General features: G+C 39.6%; 1 protein-coding gene across 1 annotated transcript; it reads left to right on the forward strand.

The window, feature by feature from the left end:
- The first annotated feature begins 341 nt into the window (after window positions 1–341).
- RNF138 (ring finger protein 138) lies at window positions 342–11542 on the forward strand. Its single transcript, XM_033155105.1, is given in 9 exon segments — window positions 342–413; window positions 416–515; window positions 1704–1830; window positions 3098–3263; window positions 4019–4134; window positions 4888–4959; window positions 7946–8051; window positions 8874–8981; window positions 11195–11542. Coding segments are annotated over 9 exon segments (921 nt in total). The 5' UTR covers window positions 342–356; the 3' UTR covers window positions 11264–11542.
- The last annotated feature ends 8639 nt before the right edge of the window (window positions 11543–20181 follow it).

Consider the following 20181-nt stretch of genomic DNA (forward strand, 5'->3'; position numbering starts at 1 on the left):
AGCAGGGTGTATATATGCCATTCCATAAGGGAGCTTCGGAACTGAAGGGGGTTGTGCTGTGCGTATATCCATTCCCCACAAACCGTCTTAAAACTCTTTTGAGAGCCCAGTTCTTGCACCTTCAAGCGACAGGAAGGCAGTGGTGAAATTTTAGGTCTTGGCCAGCCCCTCACAAACGTGCCACTTTAAGCCTTTCGCGAGGAGGCCCGCCAGCGCGTAAAAGAAACTGGCGGTCGAAAAAGCGGCTTCCGCGTCGCCTCCAGGCAGGCGGAGGAGAGAAGAGGAGGCGGCGGCGGCGGTGGCGACTCTTGTTCAATAACAATTCACGCCGGAGGGGAGGGGGGGGGACTATTGCCATGGCAACTCCGGCCTGCCTGTTGGGAAGAGGCCGCCGCGGCGGCGGCCTAAGACCTACATGGAGGGCGGCGGCGGTTTGACCGGCTTGGCCTCCGGGAGCCTTGAAGATCCCGGTCCGGCCCCGAGGCTTGCGACCGACCTTCCCGTTCTCCCGAAAGGTAGTGGCTGGGGTTCTAGGCCGCGCCTCGAGGCGAAGGGCGGGCGTGGTTTTGTTTTTTGCGAGGTGGGGGCCGGGATTCGGATTGTCGGAGAGGTAAACGCCGAGAAGCCGGCGCGGGGCTGAGGCTTCAAGAGTCGCCTCGCTCTGTTCCTCTTCCTCTTCGGGGCCCTTAAGGCCTCGCCTCCTTCTCGCGCCCCCAGTATCGCGACGGTGGGATTTCCTTTAATTGTACGTAATATAAATATGAAAACATATTATTTGCATGCCGGCTTCGTTCAGTTTTTAAAGTTAACGAAGTGGTAACAAAAACCAGCACCGGTACGTTGCTTTCAGTGCATTTAGAAAACAACAAAATAATGGCCTATAATATATTTTGCGTGAGGCTCGCCGTGAATAAATACCCTTTTACTCCAAAGTAAGCCCTCCTGCGTTACATGGGGGCAAGTAAGACTTGTGTTGGGTCGCAGCCTAAAATGTCAAAGGGCGGGTGAATTAGGCCGCCAATAGATATGTATTCTTATTGATTGCAAGAGGGAGCCATCTTGCAGGAGGGTGTAGCAGAGTTATGGGGCCATGTGAAAAAAGGGCTTTGATGGAAAATAACCTGAACAGAATGGAGGATACAGAAGGAAACGCTCATATAAACAAATCTCAGACCACCTCAGACAAACCTTGACCATCTGCTATTATGGCTGGAACTGGTGGGAGTTTGAGGCCAACAAAACCAGGAGGGCTACAAGTTCTCCATCCCATTTTTAGGGCGTTATAATCTTCCATTGTGCCATAGCAGTAGGGGCAAAACAACACTAGGTTACTGGTAGGTAGCTCCCATTCTGTACTGCAAAAATTAAATGTACCTTTGCCACCACCAGAAGGCCAATCATTCTTCTCTTCGGGCCTTTGTATCATCCTCATCCATAGTGGAGGCAGCTGTAGTTTCGCACATAGTGAAACAAAGCTGAGAGGTGTGTGTTCCCAAAGTTTTAGTCACACTTGCAAAGTCATATATGTCATTCTTCTGTACTCTTAAGGGGCAAGCTTTCGTGGCCTTCTCAAATACTGTACTCAAGGAAGTGAATAATTAAGTGAAGACAAAAGACAGGATAAACTGCCTTGTGCTCTTGTTCCTAGTACTTAGGGTGATAATTGTTTTCTATACCTGTATATTGTTCCATTGCTCTTTCAGAAGTACAACAGTTTGCTGCCATGAATGAGGAACCTGCCACTATTTGTTTCAATGAAGATGATTATTACTGTCCTGTTTGCCAAGATGTGTTTAAAACGCCTGTGAGGATTTCTGCTTGTCAGCATGTGTAGGTATCTGTCTCTGGCCCATTTTTATTTGCCCCTCGTTAATTATGTATTTTCTCCCTTCTCTCATATTCTTCCTATCTAACTGATCTCAGTAAACATTTGTATTTTTAAGGAGGATGTTCTCTTGTTAACCCCACTTTTGAGGAGGATGAAACTACTTTAACGTATGCTAAACAAGTGCCAATTCATAAATTTTTGTAAGTGCTTCTACTCTTGTATATGCTGCATAAGATACTTTTTCTTGAATAATCACCACAGAAGCCTTCCGTGAAGTTTGTGCTTGCTTGTTAAAATACATCTACTGAGTCCTTTTGAGTTCCATTTGTTCTCATGCACAGCACAAATTCGAACATTTGGTAAAGCTTTACTAAGCATCATCAGTGTTGTAACCCAGATAATCTTAAAGCTAATTAGAATGGAAATAATTCCCGTTTTTGGATGTATATAAGAATAGCCTTACTGCACCATATCTCATAAAAGCAAATTCCATAAATTCATTACATGCTGTGTGATAAGTTTTTTTAAAAGAAGGTATTGAATCTTCTGTCATTCAGTTTCATTGGATGACCTTGAGTATTAATATTATGAGCAATGGAGAAAACTTCCTTAAACTTTTTCAACATAAGCATAATTTTGTAAAACTACACAATGATTCCTACCCATCCTCCCTCGTTTGCCTTTTTCTTCTGCACTATTAAAAGCCCCAAATGGCTTTTCTCATCAGAAAAGTGCTCTAATCACTCTGGTAGTTATCTGTATCTTACTATTTCAGATCTGGCTCAAGTGCAGATCTATATAAAGGTTTGTTTTTTTTAAAGGCAGTTTAATTTTGAAGGTCTTCTGTAATTACCCTTGATGTACAGTTTGCCCTTTTCACAGCTGGTGTGCATTGGGTTCATTTTTCATTTTGTACTTCGTCATAACCCCTCAATATCTTTCTTGGTGAGTAACTGGCAGTTTTGATCCCCTGAAGTTAGGGGTTTTTTTGGTCTCAGTGTGCCTCACTTTGAACCTCCTTTGTCACCCCCACTTCCTATTCACACAGTTTTGATATGTTTGTGAAGTCTGCTTGGATTTTTCCCATCCTCAATATATACCGTAATCTGCAAATTTCACTGCTTCACTGCTCTCCCCAACTTTAAATCATGAGTATGAGTTATGACAGACCGGTGAAAGCGGCATGCTGTAATAAAAATGGGATTAGAATAACTATTAATTGGTATAGCAGAACTTTATTTTTGTACTCAACTTTATATTTGGGTTCAGGTTTTGCAGGAAATGTTTCTTAATGGCTATGAAAGAAGGTGGAACACATTGCCCACTATGCAGAGGCATTGTCACCCGAAAAGAAAAAGCACGTCCTAACAGAGCCTTAGATGTTGAAAACAACATGAAGAAGTTGGTGGGGAGCTGTAGATGCTGCGACAAACAGGTATAGTAGATGTAAAATAGTGTTAAAAGTGGGTAGAGGCTGAAACTGTATGCTTATCTAGAAGTAAGCCCTTTTGAAAACATGCATAGGATTACATTGAAATAATATTTATTGCAGACAGGTGGGCAGTGCACCATCATCTGCTAGCACATTTTACATTATGAAGATTCTGAGAAAAAGCAGACTCTGACATTGAATAACAAACAAGTGTTGCGACTAGGTACTGATAGAATGTATTCCTTCACTTTTTTGTTGTGATTTGGGAGCACTCTATTAAATTAAAACTGTTAATAATACTCAAGAAGACATGGAAGTACAAGAATGGCTTGAGCAGTGACTGTAAGACTATCTTAACCAGTATACACTTTGAATTACCTGATTGAAGCTAAAGCAATCCCCAAATATACAAAGAAGAAGCTAAGCATATGTGCATTAACTTTTTATCTATCTTAAGGTCTTAGGAAGCTCAAACCATAGACTACTGTAGAGTTTTATGATCTGTCACCTGATCAGGTTGTTCAACTCCTGTGTTGAGCTCAGTAAAACAAAAATATTTATAAGGCATATAAGAAAATATGTGTTAATGCTTAGTTGAATGAGCTTTCAGTATTGCAAATCAAGAGAATTTTGAAGAAAGTTGTATAAACTAGTTGACATGATTTTCCTCAACTAGTCACAGGAGTAATTTTTTAGGTAACTATAGGATTGCCCATAAATGAGATTCAACTCTAAATGAGACACAACTTTATTTACAGATAAGATTCTCTCGTATGAGACAGCACTATAAATCGTGTAAAAAGTATCAAGATGAGTATGGCGTTTCTTCTGTAATTCCAAGCTTAGACATATCTCAGGATTCAACAGGAAACAGGTAAAAATACCTATTTGCAAGTAGCTTCATACATTTTAATGCTTGCTTTTTAAAAAAATGTCCCAAACTATTGTATATTGCCGGCTTTAGATTTGGCATGGTGGAAGTTGTTAAACAATGTAGCTTAGAATTTATTCACAGGGTGGTTGAAGTGTGACAGTAAAGTACACTTCATTATGTTATATCCAAATGAGAACTTCTGACACAATGTTATAATTATCTTTTAGGCTTTGGAACTTAGTTCTGATTATGAAATGCCAAAAATCACAATTTAAATCAACAAATAATTACCTTGTGTATTGCAAACATTTGTTTTGTTTGCAGTATAGGCACCAGGCTTCAGTGGCCCTTGGCATAATGGTGATAGTGCTCCATCTCAAACAAAGGCAGGGCTCAGCCCTGCTTTAGATGGCCGCTACATCCTTCTCTGCTACTGCTTTGGTGGTCCCAGTGCCACTTACTGTGCTCCACTCAGATGCACTTCCATGGACATGCAGCAGCACTTTTGAATGGGAGCTAAGCTCAGCTTCATCCATGGTGGCCACCCAAAACCTTATGGAATATTTCTGAAGTATTTTTTTTAATTAAAAAATGTTTATTTAGATAAGAACATCTATAGTCCAATTCTAAACATTTATTTTTTGAAAGTAAGTCCCACTAGTATCAATGGAATTAATTTATTCATCATACTGCTTTGAATTGCAACCTCTTCTGTATTTAATTTGAAAATAAATTTTTACGCTTTGTATGAAGTTTTAGAAGTGACTCTTCTACTTCGGAAGTTGGAGAAAACTCTAATCTCCATGTTCCTGAAGAAGCTACAAGGTAGGACCACCTTTGAAATCAATAACTATGTGGTCTTAGGTATTGGTGGGAAGGAGTGCCAACATTTGAAGGGAATCTTCAGTAAAAGACAAATTTCAAAACAAATATCATAGTCCAATGGCTCTGATATATGCTCATTCAGGGACTTTAATGTGTGCATCCCCAGCTTTGAATGAGGAGATGCTTCCTTACTGATTTCAGTGTCAGGTATTAGATTACCAGGTGACAAAGTAAATAAAAAAACTATTTCTCATCAGAACTTTATGCATGCATTGACTGCCTCCCAGGGGTTTGGACTGGGGCTCATTTGGCTTGCTTTATCTACCGTCAGGTTGCGACGAACCTCCACTTCAGACTCTCCCCTCGTTACTAAGTGAATATTTTTAATCAGGTGTTCTGGGTCAAATTACAATGCACCCCACCTGTCCCTCTGAGGTCCATCTGTTATTTCAATCCCCTTTTATCTATAATCTGGGGATCCCTTAGTAACGGGAGTTTTCCTGTCCAGCGGCCGTGGCCGGTTATATCCTCTGCTCAGGGCTTCAGGGGTTAACCTCTCCTTTGCCTACAGTTCAGGGTCTCTCCTTATTAGATCCCTTCACTATACCAGTTAGCTAAGCCCTCTTAGCAACTCTGTGGCAATACCAGGGTTTCCGCCCGCTAGCCCCTCCTGAGGGAACTCCAAGACACAAACTATCACCCTTCAGTTTAGTTTTGTCCTTTCCCTGAGTTCACCTCCTCAAGAGCCTATATAACTCGCTGGACCAAATGAACGACGATATTTTCTTAGCTCAACAATAAGAGGTCTTTATTTCTTACAGAACATAACGGTTTCAGTGATGGTTCATAAGCTTGGTTTCATAACAGTGTAAACTCTTCCTTTCAGCAACATATACACTTCTTCAACGGTCCTAATCTAACCTAAACCTAACCTGGCCCCACACCCTCCTTCCAGTCACCACTCTCCCTTCACACTAAGGGCTCCTCCCTCCTTTTAAAGAGCGGAATGTCCCGCCTCCCAAGGGGTATCTGCCACTCAAACTGGGGTGCCCATTAACTCCTAAAACACCGTGGGTTTCTGAACATCCCCTAACTTAGATCTGATTCATTAGACAGGTCTTTTCACATATGTGTTTCCTGTATCAGTAACCTGAATATTTTGTATAAAAGTGGTTTTCAGCCTTTTTGAGCATTGGAAACCCCTAATGTGAAGATAGCACAAAGCACATCACGCTACAGTTAATGTTCCTCAGATATACTCCAAAACAAGGCAGAATTCAAAACACTCTTGGATTTTATCAAAATTCAAATTTGAGATTTAAATTATTAAAACAGATTTGTGTCAAGGTGAAGTATAAATAGGTATGTGATACCTTATAATATATTTAGGTCAGGTAAAATCAGGAAAATGGAATTTGATCTGTTTCTTAGAAAAAGATATTCCAAAGAAAACCACTTTTTATATTTGAAGCAGTGCAAAGTAATCCTGTGATTTACTGCAAAAGCTGCTGGTGATAGATGAAAGAGATCCTGCTGAAAGACTAGGTAATCTAACCCCCTCCCCCGGAAAAACCCCTTAAACTGAAAAATAAACAGCATGACCACTCTTCCATTGGCTTAGTACAGGGGTGGCCAGCTCCCAAGAGACTGTGATTTACTCAGAGTTAAAAATAAAGTGGCAGTGATCTACCCCCTTTTTTGGGTTCAGGTCATTTGGGGGTTTGGGTCAAAGTTGTTGAGTTTTTTTCAGGGAGGAAGTAAAATGTTAAGCTTTTTTTAGGGGAGCCACAGTTCAGCTGCTTTGGGGGGAGCCAATGATCTACCAGTGATCTACTGCAGACGTCCAGTGATCTACTGGTAGATCATGATCTACCTGTTGGACATGCCTGGCTTAGTAGATATTCTGTTATTCTTTTGTTTTTTAATCACACTGTAAACTGCCCTGGGATATTAGGAGCAGACTATATATAAATTCCTTAAATAAATCAGCTAGCTCTTGGGCAACAGAAAGGAAGAGATGCCAGGGATTAGGCTGCCGTTTATGCCTCAACCATGGTCACACTTACTTTGATTCTGATAGAATTTGCTTCAGTCATGTTTGCTTCTAAGTAGACATTTAGAGTATTGGACCACATGTGTTCATATTGGAAGGAACCATGTAATAGATTAGGAGGTATTTCAGTGGTTTTAAATCAGAACTTCCAAGATCCTCAGAAAAGGGAGGATTGAGACTTCTTCAAATGAACAGATTTAAAGGTGATTTTAGTCTCATTATAAAGTGGGTGTTATTTCTGTGCAGTGTACATGTGAATGAGACAATTTTCAAAATGTACACTGGCTAATCCAGCTGTTCCTTCCACACACTCTTTACTGTATACTTGCTTAGAACATACCAGCTGCATTCAAATACAGTCACACCTTCAGTTGCGTACACTCCATGTTGCGTACGTTTGACTTACGCGACCCGGAAGTCCTCCCCGGAGCGCGCATGATGCGCGTGTGTGTACAGGTGCGCAGAAGAGTTCTGCGCACTTCACACATGCGCAGAAGTGCAAAAACACATGAACTTCCGTTTTTTTTGGGGGGGGGTGTTCGTGCTAAGCACGCTCGTGTTACGTAGCGCGATCTGGAATGGATCGCATGCGTAACACGGGGTTACCACTGTATGTTAAATTTTGACTTAGTGCTACATGAATCCACTACAGCAAGCCTCAAGCCTGTGTGCTTTCTCCCTCCTGAATGCCCAGGGGGAGGAGGGGAATCATTCATGCCCAAGACTCATTGTGTCTCATACACATAGTATTTAGCCATGGTCTACTGTTATGTCCAAATGTGGCTACTGTTCCTCAATATGTGTTTTGGTCTCATTTTATGCATTTCTTCCTTTTGATAAAATTAACAGTGAAATGATTGTGGGTGAGATTGTTCAACGTGCTGTTGCAGGGATTTACATCCATGTGTGCCTCTTTCTCATATTTGTTTTTAGTGGACAGCCTACATTCAAATGCCCTCTGTGTCAAGAAAGTAACTTTACAAGGCAGAACTTATTGGATCACTGTAATGATAGGCACCTTTATCAACTAGTTCCAGTAGTGAGTATGTGTATATAAAAAAGAAAGTTTGTGAAGATTTTATCCTAGTATGTGTGAATTAAGAGCTCATATTTTTTTTGAAATTATCTTAATTACATGACAATAGCAATATTTTCAGAAAGAATGAGCTACCCTCTTCTTCCTTCAGCGATGGATCTAGCAGTTACAGCAGTTTCCTCAGTTTTATACTGAATGACATTTTCCCTTTTTTGATCTCTTTTTTGAAGTACTTTGATCTGTAATTACAAGACATGTTTTCCATTTTCATTGTTTTATTTAGTATTCAATATGTTTTCTTAAAGGACTGCCCTTCATTCTATTTTTTCTCAAGCAATACATTGCTATTAAACACATTTAAGTCCATTTGAGTTCAGTGGAAGTGCTAAGCAGTTAAGGAGTGCCCACGTTTGGCAGGATGGTGCCCTGTTTACAAGTAGTGCCCAGTATTGTTTAAATGAGAGATATTACAGACATACACTCTTTAAAAAACTTTTCGTCTTAAGTCCCATTTTCCAAGATTCGTTTTGTAAAAAGATTGCTTAAGATTAAGGGCAGAAATAGACAAGTAGTATCTTCTTTAGAATCATAAATGTTCAGTGTCATTTCTTTTAAAGCGTTTAAAGTATGTGTAGTTAACTTTTTAAGTTTAATCTCTTCTATTCACATTCCTTCCAGGAGTATCCTTTTGTTTTAAGAATATGTCCACTTTAAAGTATTTTTACGTAGTATGATTTTCATAGAAACTAATGTTGATCTACTATCTAGTTATGCAATTTATGTGAGCAATTGTCTGCCTCTTGATTCTCTCTCTCTCTTTTAAAGATCTGTCCTATTTGTGTCTCTTTTCCATGGGGAGATCCTAACCGGGTTACTAGAGATTTTGTTGGCCATTTAAATCTAAGGCACCAGTTTGAGTATGGAGATTTTATGGTAAGAGCTTTTCTTTTGTTCTTGCTCTCTATTTAAAATGTTGACATTTTTAAATCTCTATGCTGGAAGACTAAATTAGAGCCCTAATCATCTTGGATTAATTTGGGTAAAAGCACCTTCTATAGCAGATTGCCAGATTTAAATTATCTAGAAGCCTTAGAAGTTCTACAGTTGCCCTGGTAAATAGTGAAATCTCTTTCCTAGGTAGATTTGGAGAAAAGGCTAGAAAAGCACTTAGGGGATTTTGTGCATTTAAAACACTTCTACCCTGCTATTAGGTATAAAGGTTCCAAAGTCAGTTTATACCTCAATAAACCATACATACACTAGTCTCCACCCTCAAGCTTACAATTTAAAAGATAGGACACACAAGGAAAAGGAGATGGGAAAGGACAGGAAAAGCAGACCTGGGCACTCTTCTCAAAAGTTACAGTTCATATAGCAAGCAGCTAAATTCAGGCAGCTTCATGGAATGACTGCTGTAGAGAGAGAACCAGCCAGTCTCAATAAACCTGATGAGAATAGATAGCCCTGCTTCTCTCCTCTCCTCTGGTCTGTAGCCTGACAGCATGGCTGTGGTGATAGTGAAAGGCAGATGGTGTCTCAGCAGGTCTAGTCTCCCCCCCCCCCCCCGTCAAATGTCAACTGTTTACTTCTGCTGCCTGGCTGGGGAACAGTCTCTGGTGCTGGGATGCCAACAGGATTTCCTGGACCTGTTACACTTTACTTAGATTGGGTCCTCTGCAATCCCCCCAGCAGTCTGTTGGAAGAATTTAGGCTTAAGTACATATATTACCTTAACCTGTATCTTACAGGCCCATTACAAAGATGGAAGGGAGGATTATATACACAACCTTGAGCTCCTCATTGGAAGAGCAAGATATAAATATATATCACAGATAATGTAAACAAAAAGAAACATGCTCAGATCCAGAAAAGCAGTTCCCATCTTGCTTTAACTGCAATGTTCCAATAATCTAGGGTTGCCATATTTCCAGAATTTCCTAGACATATCCAGAATACTGCAGCTGCAAGCAGTGTCTGGGTGGAAATTGGTGAAATGTCCTGGAAAATCATTTCCCTCAGAAATATCTCATAAACAATTTTCTTTGTGATGTTGAAGGGAAAAAAGAGTTCAAAACTAAAAAATGCTTCTCTGTCTGGATTTTAACTTTTTGAAATATGGCAACTCTCCCACAACCCTGATATTTACAGCAAAATACTAAAATGAAACAAAAAGCATGCAAATCCTGATAAATAACAAGCAAAAATATTCTTAAATATGTGCAGTTTCACAGCTTTGGTGTCTGAACTACCAACTCTCAGCCTGTCTTGCCTCACAGGGCTGTTGTGAAGGTAAAAGCAGGGAGGGGAAGACAATGTACACAGGCTTTTGCTCCTGGGAAGAAAAGAAAGATACAAATATCCAAACAGCAATAAATACTCTTTAAGCATGTGTACTTTCACAACTCTCAACAAAACACACACAACATTTTGCCAACCTTAATAAACATAAAACTATTGTGATAAAAGTACAGTATAGGATTTTTAACTTCCTAGTGTAAGGTGTTTGATGACTTCATGGTTCTATTTGCTAATTCATTTTGTATCTTATATTTTGGTTTTATTGTTATTATGTATTATTAGATAACGGCCCAGTGATGTCAAGCAGACTAGGAAAATTGGGGGGGGGATCCATTTTTTCTCAGTGGGGAGGATTCATTTTATTTCACTGGAGTTATTTCTGAGTAAAACATGTCAAAGCCAATTCTGTTTTATACCCCCTAAATTTCCCCTGAATTAATACCAAATAACGCAACTAATAATTGCTCCTTAATATTATCTCAAGTAAAAAATACTGTTCCAAAACAACATTGCTTGCTTTTCCTTTAAATGTCCTGGTTAGATAAGAATCATTGCCATAACATCACTCATAATCAACATTTTGCAACCATTCAGTTGTGGATATGTTTTGGGGGAAGTTCCAGTTTTTAGTAATCTATTTTGCTGTTACTAGCATGTTAATTGACGGAATGACAGCCTTCTTTTCTAAAAGATCACTTGTATCATTTAACAGACTATTCATATACATTTTCCCATTTTGTGCTCTTTGTTGTAGTAGTAATTAATGCAGAGTACATGCTGAACTGTAGAGTGTAATAACTTGGTCTGGGGGAAAATTCTAAACCAATTTTGTTGTTGTTTGTATTTAGAATCCTCAGCTGGATGAGGAAACTCTGTTCCAAAATGCTGTTGAGGAATCTTGTCAAGAGAACCTTTGAAATCTCTAATTTGTTCACATCATTGCTTTCTGCGAGGGGAGAAGCTGCATCAGTGGTCTCAGTGTTAATAAAAGGGAACGCTTGTATCCAGTTTAACTGTATAGCAGTATTACTTTCCCCTGAATTTATTTTTAAAATGCTTTTTATTTAAACTAACAAAAAAGCATGTTATATTATAATACTTTAATATGGGGTGTTTTTCCCTCCACATAATATTAGAAATATTGCAGATATCTGGCAAAAACGTTACTGTCTTTGAGATAAAGCTATTAAGAGCCATTTTGCATCATTTGTTTGGTTATTTTTTAAAGAAGCGTTACACCATAGAGAAAAAAATTGCACTGGGACAAAAGCTGAAGTATTGACATACAGATAATAAGGATAGGGTGGTGTCCCCCCCTTTTTTGGATGAGTTAAATAACTTTTCTTCTATGCTTACTAAATCTATGTTAAAAGCTGAAAAACCCCAATAATTTCTAGCCCAATACTATTCTAGCCCCAGCTAGTGTTTACATAAAAGAACATTCACGGGGGTTTTCTCAATGCTGTCCAGAATCTCTTAAGTACAGGGACAATCTCTTTAAGTAGCCACAATCTGGAGGCTTCCTAGCTATGGCATACTGAGTACCACTTTGCCATTTTCTAGACTCCAGCCACTTATATGAAAAGTAGCCTATCTTAAAATTGATATGTTTAATTTATTTTATTCAGAGATTTGTTACTGCTTTTTGGATTGTATCATTATTCACTTGAGAAAGTTTTTAAAAACTTTTTCCAGTTCTTTAACAAAATTTGGGATAAAAAGTCAGAATAATGAGCTGCTAGTATGTTGAAAATAATAACTTACCAAGGAAATTTTATGGTAAGAAATAAAGACGACTTTTATTGGAAGTGCTGTTTTAGGGGGAAATTGGTCTTGGGCCACTACCAACTTAATCTGATTTTAGATATGAGCTTTTTGTTAAATTATCTCCTGAACACTTGTTTCAAAGCCTAGTCCTGGAAACCATGGGAATACCTGTGCATCTTCAAAAGCCATTGTACATTTGAACACTCCAAACATGGGGTTACCACTTCATGCGTCTCAGTGCCCAAACTATCCTTGTCCAGGAAAGGGTGCAGTTGACATACCATCCAAAGCTGATGGTAGGCTCTCTGCCATGGAGGCCACACGGGCCTCATTGGACAAAGATTGTTCCATAAATACTCCTAAACTCTGCATGTTCCTTTAGAGTGCGTTCCAATTCAGAACAGGCAAGTCCCAAATTCTCAGGCATGGGAATCTGTCATCCAGAGCATCCTTGTCTCAGCAAGATTCAGCTTCACTTTATTGATCCTCATCCTACCCATCCTGAGTCCAGGCACTGCTTCATCTTATGCATGCCCTCTTGACAGAATTAACAAAAGAGCTGGGTGTCATTAGCACATTGATGACACTGCCCCAAGTCTCCTGATGATTGCTTCTGTTGGCTTCATATAGTGTTTAATAACATTGGGGATAATATAGTGTTGTGCAGTACCCCACAACTAAATCACTAGGGTACTGATAAATAGTCGCTCAGTACTGTTATCTGAGACTGGCCCTACAAATCGGAGTGGAACCACCACAGAGAAGAAGTTCCTTCAACATCAACTCACAGAAGGTGCCATGGTCAGTGGTATCAAAGCTGCAGAGAGATAAACAAGAGCAACAGAGTTGCACTCCTCATTTCTCCTTGGGGGAATATTATTCATAAGAGCAACCAAGGCTGATTTTGTGTTAAAAACATCCTGAACCCGTATTGGAGTGGGACAGCTAATAGTTTTCTTCTAAGAGTGTCTGCAGCTGCATTGCCACAGCCCTGAAGCACCTTGCCCATAAAGGGTATTAGACACTGGGTAGTAGAATGAGCAGATTCCCTCAGCACCATGTCATTGTTGCCTCTTGTCTCTGTAGCCTAATGCAATATTAGGTTGCTTTAACAAAAGCTTAGTATATAAGTTATGTGTGGTAATAGTTCTACTCTATTCTGTGCTGGTCAGGCTGCCTTTGGAGAACAGGTCAGTTCTGAGTGTCTAGCACAGGGTGATCAGGTTAATCCCCCCCTTTAAAATTAATTTTCATTTTTCACACCACACATAAAACAACATATTCACAACACACAAACCATGTTGCTTAAAAATATCAACTCAGATTCTTACAGTACACTCCAAAAAAATCTTTCCATATTTTACCATGCAATCTCGGTGTGTATGGGTATAAATATAATCTTGATGCATATACTCCAAAAACGGTTGTCACACACACATAAGAAAGGGGTTAGAATTCCCTTTGGTTGCAGGAATCTTGCACATCAGCTTTTTAGCTAGGGCTATTGTCCGTGCTTGGAGTACCATGCTTCAATGTTCAAGGTCAAGGTAGTGCACCTACCTTCTGCTGAGAGGAAGAACATTAAGTGTTATTTATGAGCAACTGGTGGAGTAGACATGGTCTTTATTCCAAGTAAAGCAAGTTGAGGGGAAGGTTGTAGGTCCATTTTGTATATTAAAATCAATTCTTTAAATACCAAAACCCAAAATTGATAAACATGCCCCAAACTTAGGATCTTTCAATTCTATAGCCACTGTTTTCCTCCTGGATCTTGAATCTAAGGCAACAATACTTGGAATGCCTTATAAGCAAGTGGGGCACTCCCAGACCAGATTTTAAATTTATCTTTGCCAAATTTTAAATTGTTAGGCATTATAGTTATTGGCAGGACCTGAAACAGGCAGAGAAACTTCAGAAGGATCAACATATTCATAGCCACAATGTGGCTCAAGCAAGAAAGGTTTAGGCTTTCCCAGGATTTCTGTTCCTGTCCAACTTGAGATAACAAGGACTCAAAATTTGCTTTCCTTAAAGAGTGCAAGAATTTTGATAGAAATAATCCCAGATATTTCAGCTTTTGAGGACAGATTGTAAAACCCTCAATGCTTTGTATGAAAGTTTGAGACTGGTAAGTCCATAATAAACATAATTTCAGATTTGGTTTCAGAATTATTCAGTTCTTTAATAACTTCAGGTATTGCTAATTCCAGTTTTGATAACATGAGAGCTTTGCCATCTGCAAAAAGGTTAGTATGCATTTTAATTTTTTTCACTTTCTATATTCACATTGTTTCTAATGACTATTGCCAATGGTTCAATAGACAAGGCAAATAAAAGCAGAGACAAAGGACAATCTTGTTTTACTCTTTATAGAGGTTTCTGAGTCGAGACCATTACACAGACTGTAGCAAAGGAATGTTTGTATACTTCAAAAGTTGAGTTAATAAACCACTCTCATGTTAAGTCTATAAATCAGTGATTTAAAAAATGACCAACTCAGCCTGTCAAAGGCCTTGTAAAAATCCCATGAGATTATTGCAAGTCTTTTTACTATAATAAATGACATTCAGTAGGTGTCTTACTGGATCCACTATGCCAGCGATACAGAAAGCCTACCTGGTCTGGGGAGATAAAACTTGTAATGAACACATTTATTCTGTTTGCTAAAATGGCTGTATACATCTTAGCTTCTTGGTATAACACGGCTAATTGGATGCCACAATTCCTCTAGGTCAAGGTTTCTTCTAGTTTTCGGTAGTACTGTTATTTTAGATTGATGCCAGTAATACGGTGGAAGTTCCGCCAAAAGAACTTCATTAAACAACTTGGCTAGATGGGGAGACAGTTCATTTCTAAAATGTTTATAGAATGTTCCTGTAAAACTGCCAGCCTCCGGTGCTTTGTATCCTCATAGTTTTTTAATAGCCATTTCCACTTCCTTTAATAGATTTATTCATAGGCTGCATATGATCTATTTCTAACTGTGTTAATGAAGTTTATCTAAATAGTCATTGATAGCAAACACAGACGTTGATGGTGAGCAGTGAAATTCTGAATAAAATTTATTAAATAATCCACATTTGTCTTTTTCTTTGTACTGAAAAATCCAAAATCATCCTTTATGTGTAGCACTCTTCTATAGGCAACCTTTTGTTTGTTTGTTTTTGTTTTTATTAAAGATTTTCTCGGTTTAGTACATGCCTTGTCTCTTTTTTCAGGTTGTACAGTCTTTCTTGCAAATCAGTTACATTTGTTGTGTTACATTAGTGTTGAGTACAGTGTAAGGTTGGGGAAGAAGGTGGGGTGGGGTGGTGCTTATATTTTATATAGTGTATGTGTGAGGTTTTGTGTCGGCGTCAACTGGGTAGGTTCTCTTTCTATTTGTTTTATTATATTTCCTTGCTAGTGAGAGGTATTGGGGGGGCAATAGTATTTCTTTGGTGGAGGATGTTATGTTACCGTCTTTTTTAGTGACAGTGTATTATTGTTTTGAGTGATTTCCCCCCTGCATCTATTTGCTAATAGTCTGGAGTTCTTTCCTCCATATTCGTAAAAGCATTGTTTAGAGCATAAGATATAAATCATTGTTTCATTGATTTCTAGAGTCAATTTTTGTTCTTTTTTGTTCTATGTATTTAAGGAAGTTTCTGTTGTAGTTTTTTGCTCGTTTGTACTATGATAAGAGGGTCATAATGTCTTGTTCTAATTTACCAATTTTTGAGGAGGTTTGTTTTTTAAGAGATGCCCTCTCCTTTATGCAGGCTCTTCTGGTGTCCACTTTCATTGTGTCCCAGAGGAGGGGGGCGTTGTTATGTCATCCACATCATTGTCCTTAAAAGTAGTTTTCAAGAGACTCTCTAGCTAGTTGCTTTGTGGTTAGGATGGGGCTGAAGTACCATGCTGGGGTAATTTGTGCTTCCTCTCCTGAGGGTAGCTTCTACTGGGGCATGATCTGTGATTTTAATGTTACCAATGTTTGTTGTTTCCACCAGGGGGATCAAGCCTTGTGTGAGCAGAATGCTGTCCAGTCTGGACATGGTGCCGTGACGTCTAGACTGGAATATGGCTGGTGTCTCCCAGGTTCTTTTCTCCCCAGATGTCACAAAGGCCTCCGTTTTTAGCATTTTCAGTAGTTTGTCAGTGTCTCTAATTGTTTGGGGTTTCCCTCTGAGGAAGGTTGTCCAGGGGGTTGTAGGATGGATGTCTTTTAGGGATCCCTCTCATATTTAGGTTGAGGTCACCTCCTCGGATTGTTTCCCCTTTGGAGAAGGAATTCGTTTAGTGTTTCCTGGATGAACCGTAGTTGTTTTGTGTTTGGGGCATGTATGGAGCCAATTGTCAGTTTAGTTTTGCCATTCGTACCCCTTTAGCAAAAATGAATCTACTTTTTTTGTGTTTTAGCACTGTTGTGGCTTTCAAATGTAGGCCTCTACTGTGTATTATGGCTACTCCGCGGGCCTTTCCTGGTGCCACCCATTGTTGACTGAAGCGGGGTTAGATCAGGCTTTTGCTTCCTTTGGGAGGGTTGTGGAAGGCAATGTATGGTTTCACTCACCAGAACAGACACTTATGGAACAGAAGTAGAGGTCAAAAACTTTTCGCCATAAAGGTCATACTTTTTCTCTGGCTTTTTGGCTGCATAATTTTTCTGGAAATGATCACTACTTAAAACATCTTTGGTTACTTTATAAAGGCAATGCTGCCAAGGTATTGAGAGGTTTGGTAACTTGACACAACATGGTATTCCACTAAGTTTTACTCAGAGTAGATCCATTGAAATTAATGGCCCTAACTTAGTCATTAAATTCAGTGGGTCTATTCTGAGTCAAACTTGTTGAGTACCATCCTTGGTTTTCTTCTGAACATGACATGTAAAAGTTTGATTCTCAGCAGTTGAATGGTACAGTATTGACTTTCCCGTTTCTAACTTCCCTAAAAATAATATGATTCAATCACTAGGGGGCGCCAAGCACTTTTAAAGATGCAATTTAAAAAAAAATAATTCTGAAAATGTTTTTGTCCTCTACATTCATCCCACAAGTGTTTGTTCTAGTTTTGTAGTGTTTTTTAATTTGCACATTTTCCAGTCAAATGTGGGTCTTGTACAGCTTGTGAATATATCTGCACAACAGTACTGCAAATGAAATGTGTTTTCCAAGAGTGTTCACAGTATATAGAAAAGCAGGAATGTTGGAAGCCCCATATACAATATCATTGATCCATCTAGCTCAATATTGTGTACACTGGGAGCAACTACAGGATTTTCAAACAGGGAACACTCCCAGTCCTAGTGGTAGACGTTGAGGCAACAAACATTTGCTAGTTTTTTTCTATGCAGGGTAAGACTGCAGTAAACTGGATTTTAACACATGCCTAATAAACAGAATTTCCCTTTTAGTGTTTTTAGGTTTTCTTAATAACCTTTGGCATGATGATAAGCTGCACAAATGTTCTGCAGGAAACAGCCACAATAACCAGAAACAAAATCATTGTATGGGACAGAACTGGGAAGATTCAAGGCATGCCCATAGGCAAGCTCTCCAACCTGATGTTGTAGAAATACAACCCACAATCACTCTGTGTTGGCACACTGCAACTTACAGTGGTACCTCGGGTTACAGGCGCTTCAGGTTACAGGCGCTTCAGGTTACAGACTCCGCTAACCCAGAAATAGTACGAAAACTCATACCAAGAACAAACTTAGTTGGTCTCTAAGGTGCTACTGGAAGGAATTTTTATTTTATTTTTTATTTTGTTAAGAACTTTGCTTCAGGATGAGAACAGAAATCGTGCAGTGGCGGCAGTGGGAGGCCCCATGAGCTAAAGTTGGTACCTCAGGTTAAGAACAGTTTCAGGTTACGAACAGACCTCCAGAACAAATTAAGTTTTTAACCCGAGGTACCACTGTACAGGCAACTTAGTAAGGCACACTGCTATATCTGTGCCAGCACAACAATATCAATAGTGTAAAGCTATGTAGTGTGTTTAGACTTAATTTTCTTTCTCTCTTGCACATATGCGGGTACACCACTGTGGATGCATAACTAGATTTCCCCCTGGCTATTCCCTCTCCCCCAGCCTTTCCAGTTTTTCAACATTGACTTGGAACTTTTTATGGGAATGAAATGGCCAGTAACCTGAGTCATTCAGGGAATCCTCCCATCACAACTGTTGTAACAAAAGTCTACCAGATGATGAGGGCAAGAATCAGCCTGTTCTAGTGAGTACTAGCCCTTTCCCTTGCCAGTCTAATGCTAAGCACTGTGATATTCCTAGAAACTGCTCCAGAGGCGAATTTAGGGCAGCATGGCTGGTTCTGCCACACTGGGTGCCAAGCCTATGGGATGCTGCAGGGAGTCACAACTATGACGTGAATTGAGCAGAACAGAAGGTGAGAGGCGGCGTGTGTGTTTTGGGCGTGTGTGTTGTGGGCTGAATTTTGTCCTCGCACAGGGAAATGTGAAAGACCAAAGTCTGCCCCTGACAGCTCTGCCACAGCACAGCTTTGTGAAGGGTTGGGAAGGTGTGCTTCATTGAGTCCAGCCCCCCCCCCCCACGTTCCAAGGAGCAGTGCAAAATTGCCTGCGGGAAACGAAAGTAATGCTAAAACTTCACTTTAACCTTTTGTGCATACTACAAAGCAGCTTATATCCAAGAAAGCAGGCAATCTGCAATATATGGCAATGACTAATATAAAAAAATGCACTGATGCAGTTTGCAGTTTTTGTATTTAATTCCATTTCATTTGACTGGTTTTATGAGCAGAATTCTAGCTATGTGCATTAGACTGATTGCAAGGATTACATGTGCCTATAATTCCATTTTCAGTTTTATGATCCCATTTACTAGTTCTCTGAATCTGGTGTCTTTCTCTTGTTAATGTGGGAGAAGTTGATTGGAGAAGGTTATTGATTGCCCTTGTAAGTTTTTCTACCGAATTATGTGGCTTCTGCTGTTTAAAAAATACAATACAGGAAAAGTACAAGTTGAGAGCCGAGTGTTTTTCTTTCGAAATTACCATGCTGAACTCACTTCATAACTGCTGGGAGAGAGAAGTAAAGAATGAACAATTGGCTTTTGAGTAGGGGAGAAGTACAACATAGGTAGTAAATTACAAGCAATAATTTCATTCATGTTATCTGCTTGGCAACTGGAATTTATTCTGTTCTTTGTGGGCTATTTGATCTATGGATATATTTTTTCACATTTACTTTTCTCTCTAACATAGCAGCCTGCTACTTCATCACACACATTAAGGTTGCAATCCTATATGTACACTTAACTGAGAGTAGGGATGGGGGAGTAATTTCATTCAGTTTCCATTTCAAAGCCAACCTACCCTAATTCATGCTTTCTGAAACAATATGACAACCGAAACACAAACATCCTTTGAAAGTCACACTTCGAAAGGTCCAAAAGCTGGCATTGAAGATGTACGCCTTTGTAATGAGATGGATCCTCTTATGCTAGACATAACCTGTGTTTCTCATACCTAAGTGTGAGCACAGCTTTGGGTGCCGTGCCCACTTTGTTTACTCGAGAGACAAGGTAGGATTGGCAGTTTCCATTTTGTAAGTGTCAGATAGCCATAACTGCAAGGGTTCTCTTCCCTTCCTGGGAGATGCTCCAGGCTAGGGCCAAGGTGCGCTCCTCTTCTAGTCATCGGGAGGAAACAGATTTATTTCAGTGGAGTTAATGAAAAAGAGGGTCACCACTGAAAAATCATCAAGGTTGATGAATAGTTACCCCATAACTCTTATCTGAATAAGCCATCCCATAATAGTTCTTATAGGGGTGGAGTCGATTGCAGTGTGATCCTGACCAAGGCATTCTCATAACAGTAATTGAAGAGAGATGTGGGCAACACAGACAAAATCCGATGAAGGATTTTAAGATTGGCTTCTAAATAAAGATCTTCGCTTCTGCTAAGATCATCAGTGATGTATGGTACAGCTCAATGCCACTGGTTTGGATTGGACCTATGGAGGTCATGGATCTGATATATAGGATCCTAGAACTAGGCTGATCAAGGTAACCAAAGAGGTTTTGAGGAGGGGAGAAATTAAAT

The sequence above is a fragment of the Lacerta agilis genome, chromosome 7, assembly GCF_009819535.1.
Source record: "Lacerta agilis isolate rLacAgi1 chromosome 7, rLacAgi1.pri, whole genome shotgun sequence".
Lineage (NCBI taxonomy): Eukaryota > Metazoa > Chordata > Lepidosauria > Squamata > Lacertidae > Lacerta > Lacerta agilis.